The sequence below is a fragment of the Neovison vison genome, chromosome 1 (genome assembly GCF_020171115.1).
Source record: "Neovison vison isolate M4711 chromosome 1, ASM_NN_V1, whole genome shotgun sequence".
NCBI lineage: Eukaryota > Metazoa > Chordata > Mammalia > Carnivora > Mustelidae > Neogale > Neogale vison.
This window is the reverse complement of record NC_058091.1, coordinates 247,054,501-247,072,917: the sequence shown is the minus strand read 5'-3', so window position 1 is coordinate 247,072,917 and position 18,417 is coordinate 247,054,501. Positions and strand designations below refer to the sequence as shown.

The 18,417-nt window shown below is 36.1% G+C and overlaps 1 protein-coding gene across 13 annotated transcripts in view; it reads right to left on the bottom strand.

Annotated features, from left to right (window-relative positions):
* RAPGEF6 (Rap guanine nucleotide exchange factor 6) overlaps positions 1 to 18,417 on the bottom strand; it is a 193,712-nt gene that overhangs the window by 27,975 nt on the left and 147,320 nt on the right. For all 13 annotated transcript variants that reach the window (XM_044228140.1, XM_044228206.1, XM_044228180.1 and 10 more), the window contains 3 exons: positions 14,244 to 14,484; positions 11,945 to 12,328; positions 4,015 to 4,226 (listed from right to left, as the gene is read on the bottom strand). In XM_044228140.1, coding sequence (XP_044084075.1) covers positions 4,015 to 4,226; positions 11,945 to 12,328; positions 14,244 to 14,484 — 837 coding nt within the window. The remainder of the gene's footprint in view (positions 1 to 4,014; positions 4,227 to 11,944; positions 12,329 to 14,243; positions 14,485 to 18,417) is intronic.

Genomic DNA, 18,417 nt, shown 5'->3' with positions numbered 1-18,417 from the left:
ATATGACTCAACTCTGCTCCTAGGTACTGAGCTATTGGAAGGAATTCTATTCCTATGGGAGCAGTGATTATGAATACTGGAAGGTGATAAGCTACATAGCTTCTGAAACCAATTTCACAGTGTTGTTACAGAAACACCTGTAAAATGTGCACCTCCTTAAGTCTTACTCTCCAGATGCTCAGCTCACTGTCAGGCAGGTACCTGTCTCTGCTCTTTTAGACAGTAGGGTATAGCACCTGAAAACTTAGGCTTTAGCCAGGGGTCATAAAGAGTGACCTATGAGCTTAATTAATCCAGTAAGTTTTCTTTGATTTAAAACACTTTTAGAAATTGTTAAATGAGTTGTCAACATTTAACAAGTGGAGATATCCCCTGAAAACTTCTAACTATTCTTAAAAAAAGGGAGGGTTCTGGTGGGGGATTAAGGAAGAGTAGGTACGTTTTCTTAAATCACAATTATTAGTTAAAATTAAGAGGTGGCTGGCTCACAGAAGAAACACTTTCTAGTTTGCCATTCACCTTCTTTTACCCAAAGTTTTAATTTATAATTTTTACTTTCATCAACTGATGCAAATATGCTTACTTAAAAGTTCCATAATTATTATTTCTATTCTGATAACTGGGCTCTGAGGAAAAATTCACACAACTTTCAAAATGGTCTGCTTTTCTTTGAAGAGAGTAGGTATGAAACCAAACTTAGCCTATCTGATGGCTTACTTAAAGTTCAGAGTACAAGGCAAAAAGAAAAAAAAAATGTTCAAAAGGCAATGTGACTGTCTATCGTAGTGTTTCTTTTTCATGCCTGTCTTCAATACTTAGTGTGGCTGCATTTATCTAATGTGGTAGGCCCCTGAGATGCCTCTGTGGAAATCTTAAGTCCCCAAAACAACTTTAAGAACCTAATGGGTCTGAAACACAGCATGTTCTATCTCCTCATAGTAAACAGAACCTATACATTAAAGATGTGAGTTGTTCAGTGCCTCAAAATGTGAGGTGGTAACAAAATAATAATCAAAAATACTTTTCAAGTCACATAAACATGTTTTGAGGTAGCAATTCAGAAAAATATATGTGAAGTCTATCACAGTATTTCCTTATGAAAGAGGGGTAAGGAGAGTAGGGGCAGTAAGATCAGATAATCAGAACCACCTTGTACTGGGAATAACTAGAAAATTTGAGCAAAAACAGAAAAAGCAAATAATTTAAGTAATCAAAAAGCTACTGAAGCAGTGAAGATTCTGAAGAGGAATGAAGATCTGGGGAAGGTTTACTATTTCGCAGTGCTTCATCCTAGGGGTATTTACTGATTCAGAAAAGGCAGATGATGAATTTAAAGAACTAAGTGGTACCATCCCAACCTATGATATTAGAAGGAAACAACTTAAGTTCTGGCAAACTTCCAATGCTTTGGGTTGGGATCCCGAAGGGCTATCCTGGGATTAAGGATGAACTAAATGTGACCAGGATACAAGTTCAGTGTTAAATTATCTCAAGATATGAAAATGGATTAAGGTGATTTTGGATTGTTAGCACACCTAGCTGTCTGGCAAAAGCAAGCTTTAATTTCTCTGGAGGAATGGGACATTATCTAAAATCTCAGATTATTTCTCTAATTTTTTATTAACAACATACATTTGACCAAAAATAACCAGGGCTATCAGGAAAAGAGACAACATGAATTAAATGCAGGAGAAAAAAATGACAGAAAGGGACCCACAAAGGATGGGAGTTATTAGACACAGACTTTAAAATAACCAAGTCGAATATGTGCAAAGATACAGAAAATAACACAGAACTATTATGGAGAACATAATAAAGATTAAAAAATGTAAATTATAAACCTCACCAAAAAGAAAAAAAAAAAAGCCTCATATAACACAAAACCTAGAAGTAGGAACTCACTGATATATTTAATAGTAAATTACACACAGTTGAAGAAAGAACTGATAAACTGGAAGAAATTATCCAGAATGAAGCACGGTTAGACAAAAAGATGAGAAACAGAGAAAAGAGGATATGAGGCAACGGAGGAAGTCATAAGGTCTAACAGAGGTGGAATCAAAATTCCTAGAGGTTAGAAGAGGAAAGGTAAAAAATTTGAAGACAAAATGAATGAGAATTTTCAGAACTCAACAACAACAAAAAATCAAAATACAGCTTTCAAGACATCTTACAAATAAATCAGGACTATGCCACACCTAGTTACATCACAGCCAAACCAGAGGTAAAAAAGAGACAAAGAGAAAATTATAAGGCAGCTATTGGAAAAGAACAAAATATAGTCACAGGCACAGCGAGTAAGACTGACAAATGATGTCCCAACATTAACAATGAAAGCCAGGACACAATGGAATGGTCTCTTGAAATGTTCAAAGACAACTGCCAACCAAAATTATGCCTTAAAAATGAATATGAAGAAAGATATTTTTAGATAAATAAAATTAAGATATTTCATCAGCAGCAGACTTGCATGTAAATAATAGTGTTCTATAGCAAGAAAAAACCCCCAACCACATAGAGCATTGAAATGCAGAAAGAAATAAAAACAAAAAATATCATATAAATATTGACTCTACTAAATGATAGTATGTGGGAGTTCAAAGCATTAAGAACAACTGCATATAAACTGGGAGGTTAGTAAATGGAATTTAAATAATCTAAGTTCCTTGTATTGCCCAATACATAGAAAAGTACTGATGAATATTAACCTAACATCAACTAATTGAGTATAAATATTATAATGTCTATTGTAACATGAGAAAAAGAGTAAAGCAGTTCGTAAGTTACTGTACTAGAACAAATACCATACACAAAAATTAACTCAGGAAGTTTGTAGATAAAATAAGGTAAAAGATCACTAAGATAGGCTTTTAAGGCTAAGAACCTGCTGTTCAACAAAAGATAATCTTAAGAGACTCAAAAAGTAGATCATATTATACCCAGGATTTATAAGAAATACTTAAAAATGTAATAAATGAAAGAGAAAATCTGATAAAAAGAATACATAAGAAACCTGAACTCATAATTGACCAAAAAAACCCCCCACATAAATATATAAAAGGGTATTCAATCTCATTAGTAATTAGGAAAATGCAAATTAAACCACACCATTACTAAAATGGGTAAAAATAAGAAGACTGAATTTACCAGGTACTGATGAGGAACAATGACAACTCTTAATAACAATGACAGTGTTGCACTTCAGTACATAATGCCAACTCTTTTCTAAAGTTGATTATATGAGTATCAGATCCATAAATGCCACCTTGACTGATATGAATATTCAAAGGCAGCATTATTCAAAATAGGTGAACAGTGGAAAACTGTCAAATGCTTATCAGAAGAATGGAAAAATCCACTGTACTGCATTCAGGTAACGGAACAGTAATTTTGAAAGTCAAGTACAGCTATAGTCAAAAACATGGAAAAATCTCACAAATCTAAGGTTGAACAATATAAACTAGAAACCAAAACCAAACCAAAGCATAACAAATACGTTCTGTAATTCTATTTATATAAAGTTCAACAACAGATAAAACTAAACCCCAGTATTAGGAGTCAGGACAGTCATTTCTATTGGGGAAGAGAATGAGGGTGGTAATTAATTAGAAAGGGACATTTTGGTTTTGGCCAGAGTATTGGTTACCTGGATGTTCTCTCTGTCATAATTCATTTAGTTGCTCAATGATTTTGGGAACTTTTATGTATTGTATGTGTTGAGTAATTCAATTAAAAAAAAAGTTGGAAGGAAAAGTATTACTTAGCAAAATAACAAATATGATTCCAACAGTCTGATCTGAGTATAAGTGAAGTTTATGTTTGAATGCATAGGATAAACACCTAAATTTATTTTTGTCAATAATGTGGATTTTGTTTTATAAAAGTTGCTGCATTTATAATTACATAAAGCTTTAGTGACGTAAAAGGTTGCAAAACATATAAAATATAATGAAGCACAATTCTGTGGAATTAGTAGAAGTTTAACATGCTAATTTTCAAATAACTTTTAAATACCTTCATGGAGAAATGTCATATCTTTCTTGACAACAGGGAAGAGTGGAATAATTGGAGGCTGCATGCTTTGACTACTAAGAATATTTCTGTATTTTGCCATGTTTCTAGATGGATCAAAAAGGTCTTGTAGATCTTGGAGGTGTTTCTCATACTTGCTTGGTAATTTTTCCCAAGTACCTCTGAGTCGTGCTACAGATGCCAGGTTCAGGCCACTGCCAAAGATGAGAATAAAAACATTAATAAGGGACTTGGAGGAGTGAGAAAGACTCAGGGCAGTAAAGCATATACACCAAGTTTCTCTAACAAAGCTAAAGTAAGTAGGGACAAATTTTAGTATGTTGAAATGAACAGAGTATAACCGTGGGAGAAAAAAATACAAGGGACTCTCTAATCTGACAACAAGGAAAACTGCTTTCAGAGGAACTATATATATTACTTGTCTATGGTTGTATTCCTGTAGCCTTTATTTTCCAGCTTGCATGTATGAGACAAACATAGTATTTCCATAAAAGACACACTTAACATAAAAAAAAACACCCTCAAATACCACAATGTTTCTGTTTGTTTTACCTAGAAATAACTTTATGGAGACATTATCTATTTGAAAGAGGTTTAAGTAACGCTACACACAAATGCTATAGTAATTGAGGCAAGTTCTAGGGCAGAGGCAGCCTTCTTTTCCAGAGATTTTGTTCTCTCACATCTGATTCAAATACTTCCCTATCTCTCAGTTCTAATCCTGTTCCCCCAAGGCCTCCATATATTCAGTGTCTTCTTTTCTACACGTATTTAAATACTTCCCTATCTCTCAATTCTAATCCTGTTCCCCCAAGGCCTCCATATATTCAGTGTCTTCTTTTCTACAGGTATTTAAACTCGGATAGCCCCGAGGTTGAAAAGCATGCATATCCATTAGACTGCAGCTCTTCCCTATCCCTTTTTGTCTCTACTACCACCCCCACCACCCAGGTAGGCTGCCAAATGAATCATGCATATATAAAGCCTCAATTTTCTTACCAGTTAATCCCTCTTTTATACTTAGCTGCCTGACTTTTAGGGACACCAGTGAACTTAAAATGTTCTCTTAACTTCTGATTTTTAAGGTGTGATGTCAAGATATTTGTTCCCTTTGCCTCTGAGAAATCATCCCAAATGACCAAACGAGTATCAGAAATACAAATTTCATCTCCACTTCAACTAGGAATTATCTGTAACTCCCAAACACATTAAAAGGTTGACCCCAAAAAGTCAAAGTTAAATAGGAGAATGGCAAATGCTTGAAAAGAACTTCTGTAGCTGAAGGTCTCAATGAAAGCTAGTAAAGTTCTCCAAAGCAGGTAACTCACCCCGAAGGCAAGAACACCACCCTCCTTTTTGAAATAACACAAAGGAATCTATAGACATAGAATTAGGTGGGGGCTGGACCATGTTCCTTACCAGGGAATGCCGGATAAAGTATATCGCTACAGTACCTCGATAAGAAGCAGTTAAGCGGTGAGACCGGATAAAAGGTAGAAACTCTGAGTGGTAGGCAGCACTAAAGCCACCAATCTCCATGTGGTGGAAAGAAATAAAGGGTAAACAATTCACATTTAAGCTCAATTCCTGCTAGCCTGGAATAATGCCCTAGATCCTCTTTCATATGAACCTCCTCCAAATACTTGGTACAGGAAAACCCACATCATTCAAAAAGAAAAAAATAAACACAGAATCTATAACGAGCAGCTACAAGGAAAAACAACACAAAGAAAAATGCTGCCACCAATCAAATAAAAACTGGGACTAATCAATGACCTAGCCATGATTTCAAATGAATTAGTAAAATAAATAAAGAGCTTAATGGAGAGATATAAAGAGCTTAAGGAAAATATGGTAGAAGGAATTGGTAAAAAGAAGTTAACTAGTGAAGTTCAGAAAAGAAATGGAACACAAAACCAACACAGAAATAAAGGCCACCCTGGAACCTACAGAGGAGGGGAAAAAAAAAAGACACTGCTACAACCTGATACAAGTAATGTTGAGAAGAGGATTAACAAAAGCAGTTAATGGAAGTGGACAGAACTGGAAGCCCATGTTTCCAGAAGAAAAGTTCTAGCACTCGGCTGGAGTAAAACAAAAAAATGGAGTCTGGATGCGCTTAAGTAGGTAAAATGAATAGTTTGATTTTGCTGGCTTCACCCCTCTCCACAGGGACACAGCTGAAAGCTAAACTAGACAGCTGGTGATTTCTCCCACAGGGGAGAGGGTGAACTAGTTAAGTACATGTCTGGTTTCCCTAATTGTGTAGGATGCTATCAAAGACACTAATTTCACTCTTGTTTCACTAAGCTCCAGAACATCCAATAAAGTGGGAGCTCCATGACAAGGCGTGAGGGAGCAGAACTGGAGAGTAGTATGGAAGATTCCTGGAGGACATTAAAGGAACACAGGTCCTGCTGACAGCTTCTGGACTCCAACAGGAGTCAGCCCAGGAGCCACAAGGAACATCTCACCTCTCACCTGCAGATGGCCCCAAATGACCTACTGGCACCTGCCCTGCTCCATACACCCAACTCATACCCCTACATCCTTCTTCCCTCTGCTGCTGGCTCCCTGTCCAACGTCCTGAGAACAAACTCTGGTAAAGAAGGAGCAGAGAAAATAGGCCAGAGTCTATGAGCAAAGGAGAAACCACAAACTTGAACTGGAGCACCACCTTCAGGAAAACAGAATAGAATCTATTAGCAGATGACAGGGTATACTGGAGAATACAGAGAAGATAAACTTTAGATTTCTCTCACAAGAGGGAGGGGTGCCTGGGTGACTCAGTCAGTTAGGTGTCTGCCCTCGGACATGACATCAGGTCATGATCCCAGGGTCCTGGGATCGAGTCCCAGCAAGTTCCAGGACTGTGTCAGGCAGAGAGGCTTGCTTCCCCCTCTCCCTCTGCTGGCAGCTCCCCCTGCTTGTATGCACACATTCTTTCTGTGTCAAATAAATAAAATCTTAAAAAAAAAAGAGAGAGAGAAAGAGAGAAAGCACGGAGTAGATACATCCATGTAGTGTCTGAGAAAGTCTTAGAATCTACAGGAAGACTGCTAAAGTTTTTTTGCCTCCCCTCACTCTAAAGACTGCTAGTAAAAACTGGGAGAGGGTTAATGCTACTTCAAAAGAAAAAACAAAAACAAATCAGGGAATCATGACATCACTGAAGTTCACAATAATCCTCTAGTTGCCAAACCCAAAGGCATGGAGAGCTACAATTTACCTATTAAAGAATTCAAAATAGCTATTTTAATGAAATTCAATGAGCTACAAGAAAATTCAGAAAGGTAATTCAATGAAAACAGGAAAATAATACATAATCAAAATGAGAAATTCAACAAAGATACAGAAATCATAAAAAAGAGTCATAGATTTTTTTAGAATGGAAGAATTCAATGAACAAAATAAAACAAAATGTCACAGAAAGCATCAGAATCAGAGTAGATGAAAGAGAAGAATCAGTGAGAATAAGAATAGCAACTCTGAAGTAACCCAGTTGGGGGTGGAGAGTGGGGAGAATGAACAAGAGTGAAACAAGCCTACATGATCCACGGGCCCACCAAAAAACCCAACCATCCGAATTAGTTGAATTCCAGACAGGGGAAGAGACAGAGAAGGAGGAAGAAAGCCTATTTAAAGAAATATGGCCAAGAACTCCCCAAACATGAGATGAGATCTGGAAATTCAAGTTTATGAGGCTAACTGATTACCCCATTACTTCAATTCAAAACAACTTTCTCTAAGACTCACTGTAATAAAACTGTCAAAAATTAAAGAAAAGAGAATTCTAAAGGCAGCAAAAGAAAAAAAGATGATAACCCACAAAGGAACATCTACTAGGCTGTCAGCCGATTTTCTCGGCAGAAAACTTATAGGCCAGTAGAGAGTGGGATGATATATTCAAAATGCTGAAAGAAAAAAATTGTCAACCGAGGACACTATCTGGCAACATTATCCTGAGAAATGAAGTACCTTCTCAGGAAAACAAAAATCACCATTACACCTGCCTTATAAGAAACACTGAAAGGAATTCTTTGAACTGAACTGAAATGATGTTAAATAGTAACACGAAAAGATATACAAATATATGCCACTGTGATAAAGTTAAATGCATAGTTAAATTCAGATAACTAAAACAAAAAAAAGATGTTATTGATTTCTTTGACAGAGCACAAGCAGTGGGGAGTGGCAGACAGAGGGAGAGGGAGAAACAGGCTCCCCACAGAGCGAGGAGCCCAATGTGGGGCTCAATCCCAAGACCCTGAGATCATGAGTTGAGCTGAAGGCAGAGCTTAATCAGCTGAGCCACCCAGGTGCCCCAAATTCAGATAATGCTTAATAGTGCAGTATGATCATTTCTTAACCACTTAGAGAATAAAGCTTAAGGAACAACAAAATGACAACAGCCACTAAGATGTTAAGGAATACAGAAAATAAAAAGGCAAATTCTGACACTGAAAACATATAAGAGCAGGGAGTAAAAGAGTAGAGTTTTACATGTGACTGAAGTTGATATCAGCATGAAATAGTTATGTTTCATGTAAGTCTCATGGTAACCCCAGAGCAAATACCTGTTGCAGACTCACAAAAGACAAGGAAAAGGGAATCAGAGCATTTAAACACAGATGATCATCAATTCACAAAAGCACATAGCAAGAGAGTAAAAATGAAAAAAGGGGAACTACAAAACAGCTAGAACTGTAACACAGCAGTAATAAAAGTCCTTACCAGCAAACATTCTACATGTAAATGGACTGAATTCTCCCATCAAAAGGCACAGAATGGGTGGATGAATAAGAAAAACAAAACCCAACTATATGCTGCCTATAGAAGACTCACTGTGGCTTAAAAGACACAAATTAAGCTCAAAGTAAAAGGATGGAAAAGATAAACCATGCAAATAGAAACCAGAAGAAAGCAGAGGATGCTTTATTTATATCAGACCAAATGGATTTCAAGCCAAAAATGGTAACAAAAGACAAAGGAGGTCATGATATAATGATAAAGGGCCAACTCATCCAGAAAACATAAAAATCATGAATGTGTGTGTGCCCAACATTTCAGCATGTAACTATATTAAGCAAACAGTAACAGATCTGAAGGGAGAAACAGACAACGCATTAGTAAGAGACTATACTATACCACTTTCAGCAACAGATGAATTACCTAGACAGGAAATCAATAAATGGACTTGAACCATACTTTAGACCAAATGGACCTAACATATATATATACAGGACAGTCTTTTCACCATTAGCAGAATATACACTCTTCTCAAGCATAAATGGAACATTCTCCAGGAGAGATTATAAAATAAACCACAAGTGTCTTGGAAAATATAGGAATACTGAAATAATGTCAAGTATTTTTTTTCTGACCATAAGGTGTAAAACTAGGAACTAACAAAAGGAAAATGGGAAATATCTACCAATAAAGAGAAATGAACAACCCTCCCTTGAACAACCAATGGGTCAGAAAAAAAAAAATCAGAAGGGAAATAACTATCTCTCAACAAACTAAAATGGATACATAACATAACAAGACCTATGGGATGCCGCAAAAACTATTTCCAAGACAGAATTTTAGCAATAATTTTATTAAGCAATGGAAATTACCTGGCTTTTCATATCAAAGAACTAGCAAAAGAAGAAACTCAGCCCAAAGTTAGAAAAAGGAAAAAAATAAAGATCAGAACAGAAAGATAGCAAATAGAGGCCAGAAAAATAAAAAAGATCAATGTAATTAAGAAGCATTTTTCTGAAATGATTAACAAAATTGACAAACCGTTAGCTAGACTAAGAAAAATAATGGAAATAAATATTACTACCTAATTCCAGGGAAAACTGATTGATTCGCTTGTGTCATCTCTGCTATAAAGTTAGTTTCTTTGATATACTTTAATATAAAATATGGGAAAACAAAGCAATTAATTTTACAGGAACTACTAAATATGAATAATGTGTATAATAAAACAGTCTTTAAAACAAAACAAACCTTTAACCAAATACCCACCTTGGAGCTGTCTTTCCTTCTTTTGAATTGCTTTCCTTGGTTGTAAAGACACTATCATAACTGTGTGTTGTTTTTTTTTTTTTAAGATTTTATTTATTTGGGGCGCCTGGGTGGCTCAGTGGGTTAAAGCCTCTGCCTTCAGCTCAGGTCATGATCCCAGGGTCCTTGGATTGAGCCCCACATTGGGCTCTCTGCTCAGCAGGGAGCCTGCTTCCTCCTCTCTCTCTCTCTGCCTGCCTCTCTGCCTACTTGTGATCTCTATCTGTCAAATAAATAAATAAAATCTTAAAAAAAAAAAGATTTTATTTATTTGACAGAGGGAAAGAGACCACAAGAGACCACAGACAGGCAGGCAGAGAAAGAGGGGGAAGTAGGCTCCCCGCTGAGCAGAGAGCCCGATGTGGGGCTCCATCCAAGGACCCTGGGATCATGACCTGAGCTGAAGGCAGAGGCTTTAACCCACTGAGCCACCCAGGCACCCATAACTGTGCTGTTCTATTATTTCTTGAAACTGTCCCCTATCTCTTTGGCTCAACTCTCTTCTTTACCCCTACACTCTGGATGGTCACTAGTTATGGCTCTTAAACACTCTACTATTTATTTTTTACATAGAGACTCTCTCAGTGTTAATCAGCTTTTTTCCCACAGACTACTCCAAAACTGAGCCTCTAACTCTCACATTCTAACTTTATGCCTCCTACACAGTTTCAATTTCTAGCCTTCCAAGCATCCATCAATGGAATCTTGGTTCCTTGTTTTAGACTCAGCTGTTAAAAACTCTGAAGTAAGTGGCATATTCCTGCATTTTATAGGTGAAAAAAAAAAGTCTTCAATTTTCTACTGACACAGTGCTACTACACTGGAGAGGCCGGACTCAGACACAGGTTCAGCTGTTCTAAAGGCTAACCTTTAGAACAGATAGGAGTATCTGTTCAATACTCCTTCTAAAATCAAATTAAAAAAATCACACCAACAAAAATTCCTCCTAAAGCGTCTAATTCAAGCGCACCCACTGGTTACCTTCATAAAGGAGTTTCTCATCACCATGACAGATTTATGATTATAAAGATTCCAATTCTATCTCATGTGAGACTAGAGCAGGTCATAATTAAATTCTGTGGGAGTTATACATAGCTGGGATTAGGAGGTAATTATGCTGCAATATACAAGCACATGATCTTATAAATAGGCAAAACTATAACTACCCTCCAAAAAACCTGACTTCCTTTAAGAGGAACCCCTTATCACTATATAGGGGAGGGTCAGAAAATACATTATTACCTCAGTTAGCCAATCTAGCCAGTCACAGTGAGTCAGGGGTAGAAAGGCTTCCAGGACATATAACCATCCATACTTCCTGGACTTAGAGACCATGAATTTTTAAATTCTAAGGCCTATTGTGCTTCAGCAACAATACCACCAGATACCTCATGCAGCGTTTGATAAACAAATCAGTGCTCACCAAATGGTTGCCATTATTATCATTATTTATTGTTGTTTTTATTGTTTCAAAATTGCAATTTTAGGTTAGAGCAGTGATGCCACACTGATTTTTCAGTGCCAAATCGCAGTGAGGCAGATAGGGAAAGATGCCCAATACGGGAATCTGATGATAAAGATCACCTGTTGGCCATAAATCCCAATAGAGTATAATCCATCAAAGGGGGGAGAAGGAAAAAAAATGGGAAGGTACTTAACCCTCTTCAGCAAAAGAAATGTTTAAATGAAAGATGGCAGAAAAAGAAAGTGAAAAAGCCACTATCACCAGAATGGAAAATTAAATCTAACAATACTTTGAAAGCCTATTAATTGGACTTTTCTTCTAGTCACTTAATACCTACGTAAAAAATCAGCTTCATGTCTAAACTATACGCAAATATTCATACATACTTACCTTATTATGGCAAACATGGAATTGAAGTTCTTACATTCTCGACAATGAAGAGCAATTTTAATAAAATGCTTAATAATCTTCATTCGTTTCAGCTGATTGGATTCAGTTAAAATCTCTGAGGCAACCCAGAATGTCTCCTGGTTAACAATGTCCTCAAACTCTTTCAAGTGAGTATTTCCTGTTTTGGAATCTAATTTAAAAAGGTCATCAATGTATTCAGTAGGCTCAATATTACGAAACAAATCGAAGTCCCTCATTGACAGCTGAGTGGCCACCTCAATGGTACTGAGCTGCAGCATGGAGAGCTGGCTTTCCTTAACTAGTTCTTGAGCATCTTCATCTGAACATAAGGTTTCTGTTTCCATGTTATTTTTTAAATAATACCTAAAAGAAAAAAAATATCTTTATAACTGATTTCACATTTATAAAGAACACTTTCTTTTGGACTGTTGTCAAAATGTGATTATATGGTTTGTCAAAAACATCAGACTATTCAGGAAAATTAACATTGTAAATGAGAAGACAAAGAAGTTACCCTGTTGTTCCACCATTTGACATCTATTAGAGAGTAAAAATAATGTTGACAATGCTGCGAACCTAACCATTTTATGAAACTACTCACATACTGTGTCAACAACTGTGTGTGTGTTCTTGAGGATAAAGCTCTAAGAGGCATAAATGAAGGAAGCTGATGCAGGGTAGGTACTATGTCAGTATTTGTTCATGGGCAGCATGAATGAACATCTGAATCAAGACTGTTTACACTTCTATTCAGAAGTCGTTCTTACACTCATTTTCTTCTTTCTCAATTCCCAAGAGAAGCAAAGAATAAAACCAGTAAAGAGGAAAAACCTCTCCACTAATGAGTTCTCCCTTCTCAAATACAAAACTTCGTTCCAGCAAACGGCACTGATTGGCAATCATAAAAGAGACCTTCATTTTCTTCTTTTTACATTAACAAATCTGTAACACTTAAAAGTTAAAGACAAGTTTCACAGCTGGGAAGTATCTTGTATAGGGCTGTTGCTGGGGATAAAAAAGGTAACATACTTGTCATGTGTCTTTTAGTTCATTCTTTTCTAATATACAATTTTTGTCCCAGCCTCAGTTTGTGACCATCTATTTTTGACTATCAAGGAACTATATCTTGTTTTCTTCTGTGTGTATACTATTCACATACCTAAAAGAACACTATAAATGTGTTGAGACCCTAGTTAATAAAACTGTATCTAACATTTATAGTGGGGGACTAACTCATTCAATTAACATTCCTATGTGGTAGGTTCTACTATTATCATTCCCATTTTTTTAGTGAGAAAACTCAAGCAGAGAGAAACCAAATAACTCACTCTGGTCAGAGCTGGGACTTTCCCAGACTGCTGAGCACTCTGGCTCCACTAAGTATATCTAGCAAGGCTGAGTTCATCCATTCTCTCTTACCAGTAACCATGAGAGGTAGTCATTTTAAGGTTTCTAAGGATCTTAACTCTATATACAGAATTTAGGCTCACTAAAAAGAACATTATTCTCAGACAAAATCACCAGAGTTAACAACAAATGTACTATAGAAACAATCTTCTAGTTGATCAAATAATATTCAAAGCAAATTTTTAAAAATTTAAAAAAGTTATTCCATAGTCACGGTTGGAAAACTGCTTAGAAAAAGAACTGTAAAAATTATGCCCTCTTTTGCACAGAGTACATTTTAGTCATACTAAAAACAAATTTGTAACTAAACACATACATACTCAGATACATACAAAGATAAGTATCATTTGGTTTCCTCTCTAAAGAGTGGACTACACCAGTGGTTCTAAGAATCTGTTTTAGCAAGAGGGCTAAAATATTTCAGCAAATTATCCTTCCCTTCCTTCTCCTACTTTCGAGTAGTCCTTATGAGTGCTTACGCTCTGAGGTTCCATTTATATAATTATGGAGACAAAGCTGAAAAAAAAGCCTACTTTAATTTTAGAGAAATTTCAATGATCCTAAGACATGATATTTCTACTTAATAAATCTTTTACACACAATCTTCAAAAACACATCTACATAAAAAGGGGATTAAAAGGTATAAAAATTTTCAGTTATATAATAACTAATGGAAATGAAAACTACAACCTAGCAAATATAGTCAATAATATTGTAGTAACACTATATGGTGACTACAGTTTTCATGCTGAACACTGAGTAACAGAACTATTGAACATATTGTACACCTGAAACTAAAACACCATTGTAAGTTAATTGTACAATTAAAAAAAATCTAGAAATAAGTACATTCACTAATAAGCACATTCACCTTCCATTGAGCTGAATTCTATCAGCTAATTTGGAGAACTGGTCTGGAAGTCTTCTCTGTTTTATGACACCCTCAGGAGTAACAGAAACTTCACAGAGAGAATATGTGTCGGACGCACCCGTCAAACCAAATTCATGAACAGCATGACAAACAACTTCTTTAGCTGTAGTGTCTTTACTGATGATAATGTAGCAACTCTGTTGATCTGCTTTGAAAACTCTTATAACTTGATCAGGAATATCTACATAAATACAAAAGTGTGCCTTGTTACTTTCAAGACAATTCAACTCTTCATAAAGCAATTTAGAACAAAAAGATACCTCTGGACAGTGATACATACCTATCTATTTCAGGAGGTTAACAGAAGTCACTGTTGCATTTATTGGTAAATGAAGGTATCTACCTTTTCAGGTGACAAAATACTAATATATGTTCACAGAAAAATATACACAAAATGATAAACATTATGATTTGGAAGCCACAATCTTTTTTATTTATTACAAACATTTTGAGGTCATTAAATACTCTTCAACAAAACAATTTTTTTAAAATAGATTTTATTATTTGGGAGAGCTAGAGAGAGAGCACAAGTAGGCAGGGCAGCAGTCAGAGGGAGAGGGAGAAGCAGGCTCTCTGCTGAGCAAGGAGCCCGATGAAGGGCTCAATCCCAGGACCCTGGGATCATCACCTGAGCCAAAGGCAGCCTTAGCTGCTTAACTGACTGAGCCACCCAGGCACCCCAACAAAACAATTTTTAGAAGAGGCATAGGACTCCATAATGTGTATTTTATATTTTTAAGATTATTTATTTATTTATTTGACAGAGATCACAAATAGGCAGAGAGGCAGGCAGCGTGAGAAGGGAAGGAGGCTCCCCACTGAACAGAGAGCCCAACGCAGGGCTTGATCCCGGGACCCCAGGATGATGACCTGAGCTGAAGGTGGAGGCTTTAATCCACTGAGCCACCCAGGTGCCCCCTTTTAAATTATCCAAACCTTTAGTGACAGACATTTAGGTTGCATATCTTTTATAACAACACTGTGATGACTAATACTCCCTTTTCCCTGGTAGATTAACCTTTGCAGTCAATCTGATTATTTCCTCAGAGAAAATCCAGTGGGGGAGGGGAGATGGGAGGGGAGAAAGAGAGAGGATTTGCTGAGTTAGGAGGAGGGCAGGCATATTTTTAAGGGTTTTGAAATATACTGCCAAAATGCTCCCCAGAGAGGTTATAATATTTTATAATGCTAGAATATAAACAGAGCAATTTTAATCACATCCTTACCCAACTGTTCATTACAATTTTTTTTTTCATTTTGAAATCGCTATGCTTTTCCTCCCTCTAAAAATATGTCATTATCTTACATTTCATTTCTTTGATTATGGGTGAGAGTCACTTGTTTAATGAGCGACTAATATTCCTTCTTTTTGAATACTTTTTACATTCTTTATGCTTTTTCTTACTGAATTATAGTAGATACCAACACTCAGTCTACCATACAGTGGCACATGTCTTCCTATTTTTATATTTATTTAACACAGGAAAACTGATTTGGTTAAACATCATTTTTTTTTTCCTTTGGGATTTCTGCTATTAGCAGACAAATCCTAATTCAAGATATGCACAAGTAAGTAATGATTATCTCCTTCCCTCATTCTACCTTGTTTTGTTATACTGCATCGGCTAAAACCATAAAAACAATGTTCAATATGATGACTCTGGACTAATTTGAACAGAGTGTATTTCCTCCCTAATATTTCTTAATATTAATAATTTCTTGATAATAAATCACTGTTACAAAAGTTTTGTTCTTAAAATTAAGAAAAATGTATTATTTGTGAGTTTTTTGGTAAGAACTATAATTGGACAGGGCGATTTTGGTGACTCCAGTAATTATATATGGTTTGTCTAGTATTATCTCATTAGCACTACATATATTAACTTTTAGAGATGAAGAAAAATGACAAATTTGTCTCAAAGCCATCTCAAGTACAATTCTGGCTAAAGGAAAGAATAATGAAAGAGATGTGGCAGAAGATAATTTCAGAGAATAAGATACTACTCTGAGGCTCATGGGACAAAAAGAGACCCCCAAGACTGGAAGATTCAACTAAACATATATGAATGCCTGGAAAACACAGTCTTAAGAGTTCTAGGCCCACTGTCAAACTGGAAGCAGAAGTCTTCATATATTCAATCAAGTTCCTTTCGTAAGATGTATGCACCAAATGGCCTTTCTTAATGTATGCAAATATTTGAGTCACCAAAAGCTTCTTGTTCGTATTTCCTTGCAGTGAGTCAATCCTTAGGGTGCTGATGACATCAGGTCTTTAAACCTACAAGGCTTAAGATTAGACTGTCTTATTATCCACTCAAATCAGAGATGCTTTTCTACTCTTGGCTAGAAAATGTTTTCAAGCAGAGGGAAATTCCAAGAGAAAGACAGTGGACAAAGGGTTTCATTATCCCCTTGAACTCTGTAAAGAGGTCAAACAATTAACTACTGTTACCTGTACTGTCCTCATCCTCTACAAAAAAAGGCCTCAGCTATCTGGGGCTCTAGTACTGGATCAGTTTACTAGTTTTTTTTTTTTTTTTTTTTTTTAAGATTTTATTTATTTATTTGATAGAGAGATCACAAGTAGGCAGAGAGCCAGGCAGAGAAGAGAGGAGGAAGCAGGCTTCCCCCAGAGCAGAGAGCCTGATGCAGGGTTCGATCCCAGGACCCTGGGATGATGACCTGGGCCGAAGGCAGAGGCTTTAACCCACTGAGCCACCCAGGCACCCCAGTTTACTAGGTTTCTGCCAGCAGGATTGGCTAACCTTGAGGGAAAGGGGAGATGCTCTGATCTCTTTTATTAATTTCTCCAGAGAAATTTATTCACAAAGACAGATTGGGAATTTGCACATATTTCATTTTCTCTTCTTTTACTTTCAAATACTAATTAACATCTGGGAAGGAACTCAGACTTGTATATCTTGCAAAACAGTGTAAAAGAAAGTCATACTGTTAAAGCCATTTGTTTCCCATGAGAAGGCCAAACTGTTACATAATCACATCATGTAAGAGGGATCTGGACATCATGAATGGGTACCCCTAGAATAGATCCATAAAAGGGACTATTCAAAGGGCACTCTATTGCCTAAATCCTAATTTGCCAAGGTAATAAATACCAATCTGGAAAATGATTTGGAAAAATACTGGAGGTAAACATTTCTTTGCACTGTTATCGGCATCATGGTAAAACTTTGTTTTAAAATTGTGACAGTTTATGTCACCATGTTTGTTGTTAGAAGGGCGTATGTGTCAAAGGTAATACTTAACACAGGTAAGATAGCAAATGTTAAATGATCAGATGAATGTTAGACATGATATTAGAATAAAATTGAATCAAGGGAAAATGATTTCAAATTTTAGGCATGAAACTAAAATGCACCTAAAAATAAAGCCCCATAAGGAAAAAAGAGACATTTAAAAAGAATCTTGGAGGACTAAAGCATTTATTAATCTTATTATTCCTATTTCATTAAAAAATATCTTAGGTAATAGGTAAATGATTTAAGAGAAGAAATCTTCAATATTTGGACTTTCAACTCAAAGGCAGAATTTCTAGAATACTAACTATAATCCTCCTGATTAAAATAAAGAAATAACACACTTGAAGGATGCATGTATTCACCCCAGTAATAAAGAAGGGACTATTTAAGTAAGATTATGATAAAAACAAAACCAAAGACTGCCTCTTAATCATACTTTAAGTTGTTAACTGCCAATTGAGTACTTATGGAGTGCCCATTATGTGTCAACAGTATTTAAGCGATGAAGATACAGAAATAAAGGAGATGGGACAAAGTCTCTGCTCTCAGGGACTTGCTTATATTAGACAAAGTGGTGGTTCACGGAAAGACAATCCACATGGTGAGAAGTTTCACTAAGAAAACACAAGGTAGTGGTACAATGGTAGAGATCAAGGATTAGCACATTTGTTCTATAAAGGGCCAGACAGTAAATATTTTAAGCTTTTCTGGGTAAGAGGCAAAATAAGATGATATTTTGTAGGTACACATATAGTAAAGGAGAAAATAAATTTCCACAAACTCTTTGACAAAAATTCAGTATTCGACAATAGTGCAAACATAAAACATGGAAAGATAAACACAGAGATTTAGGC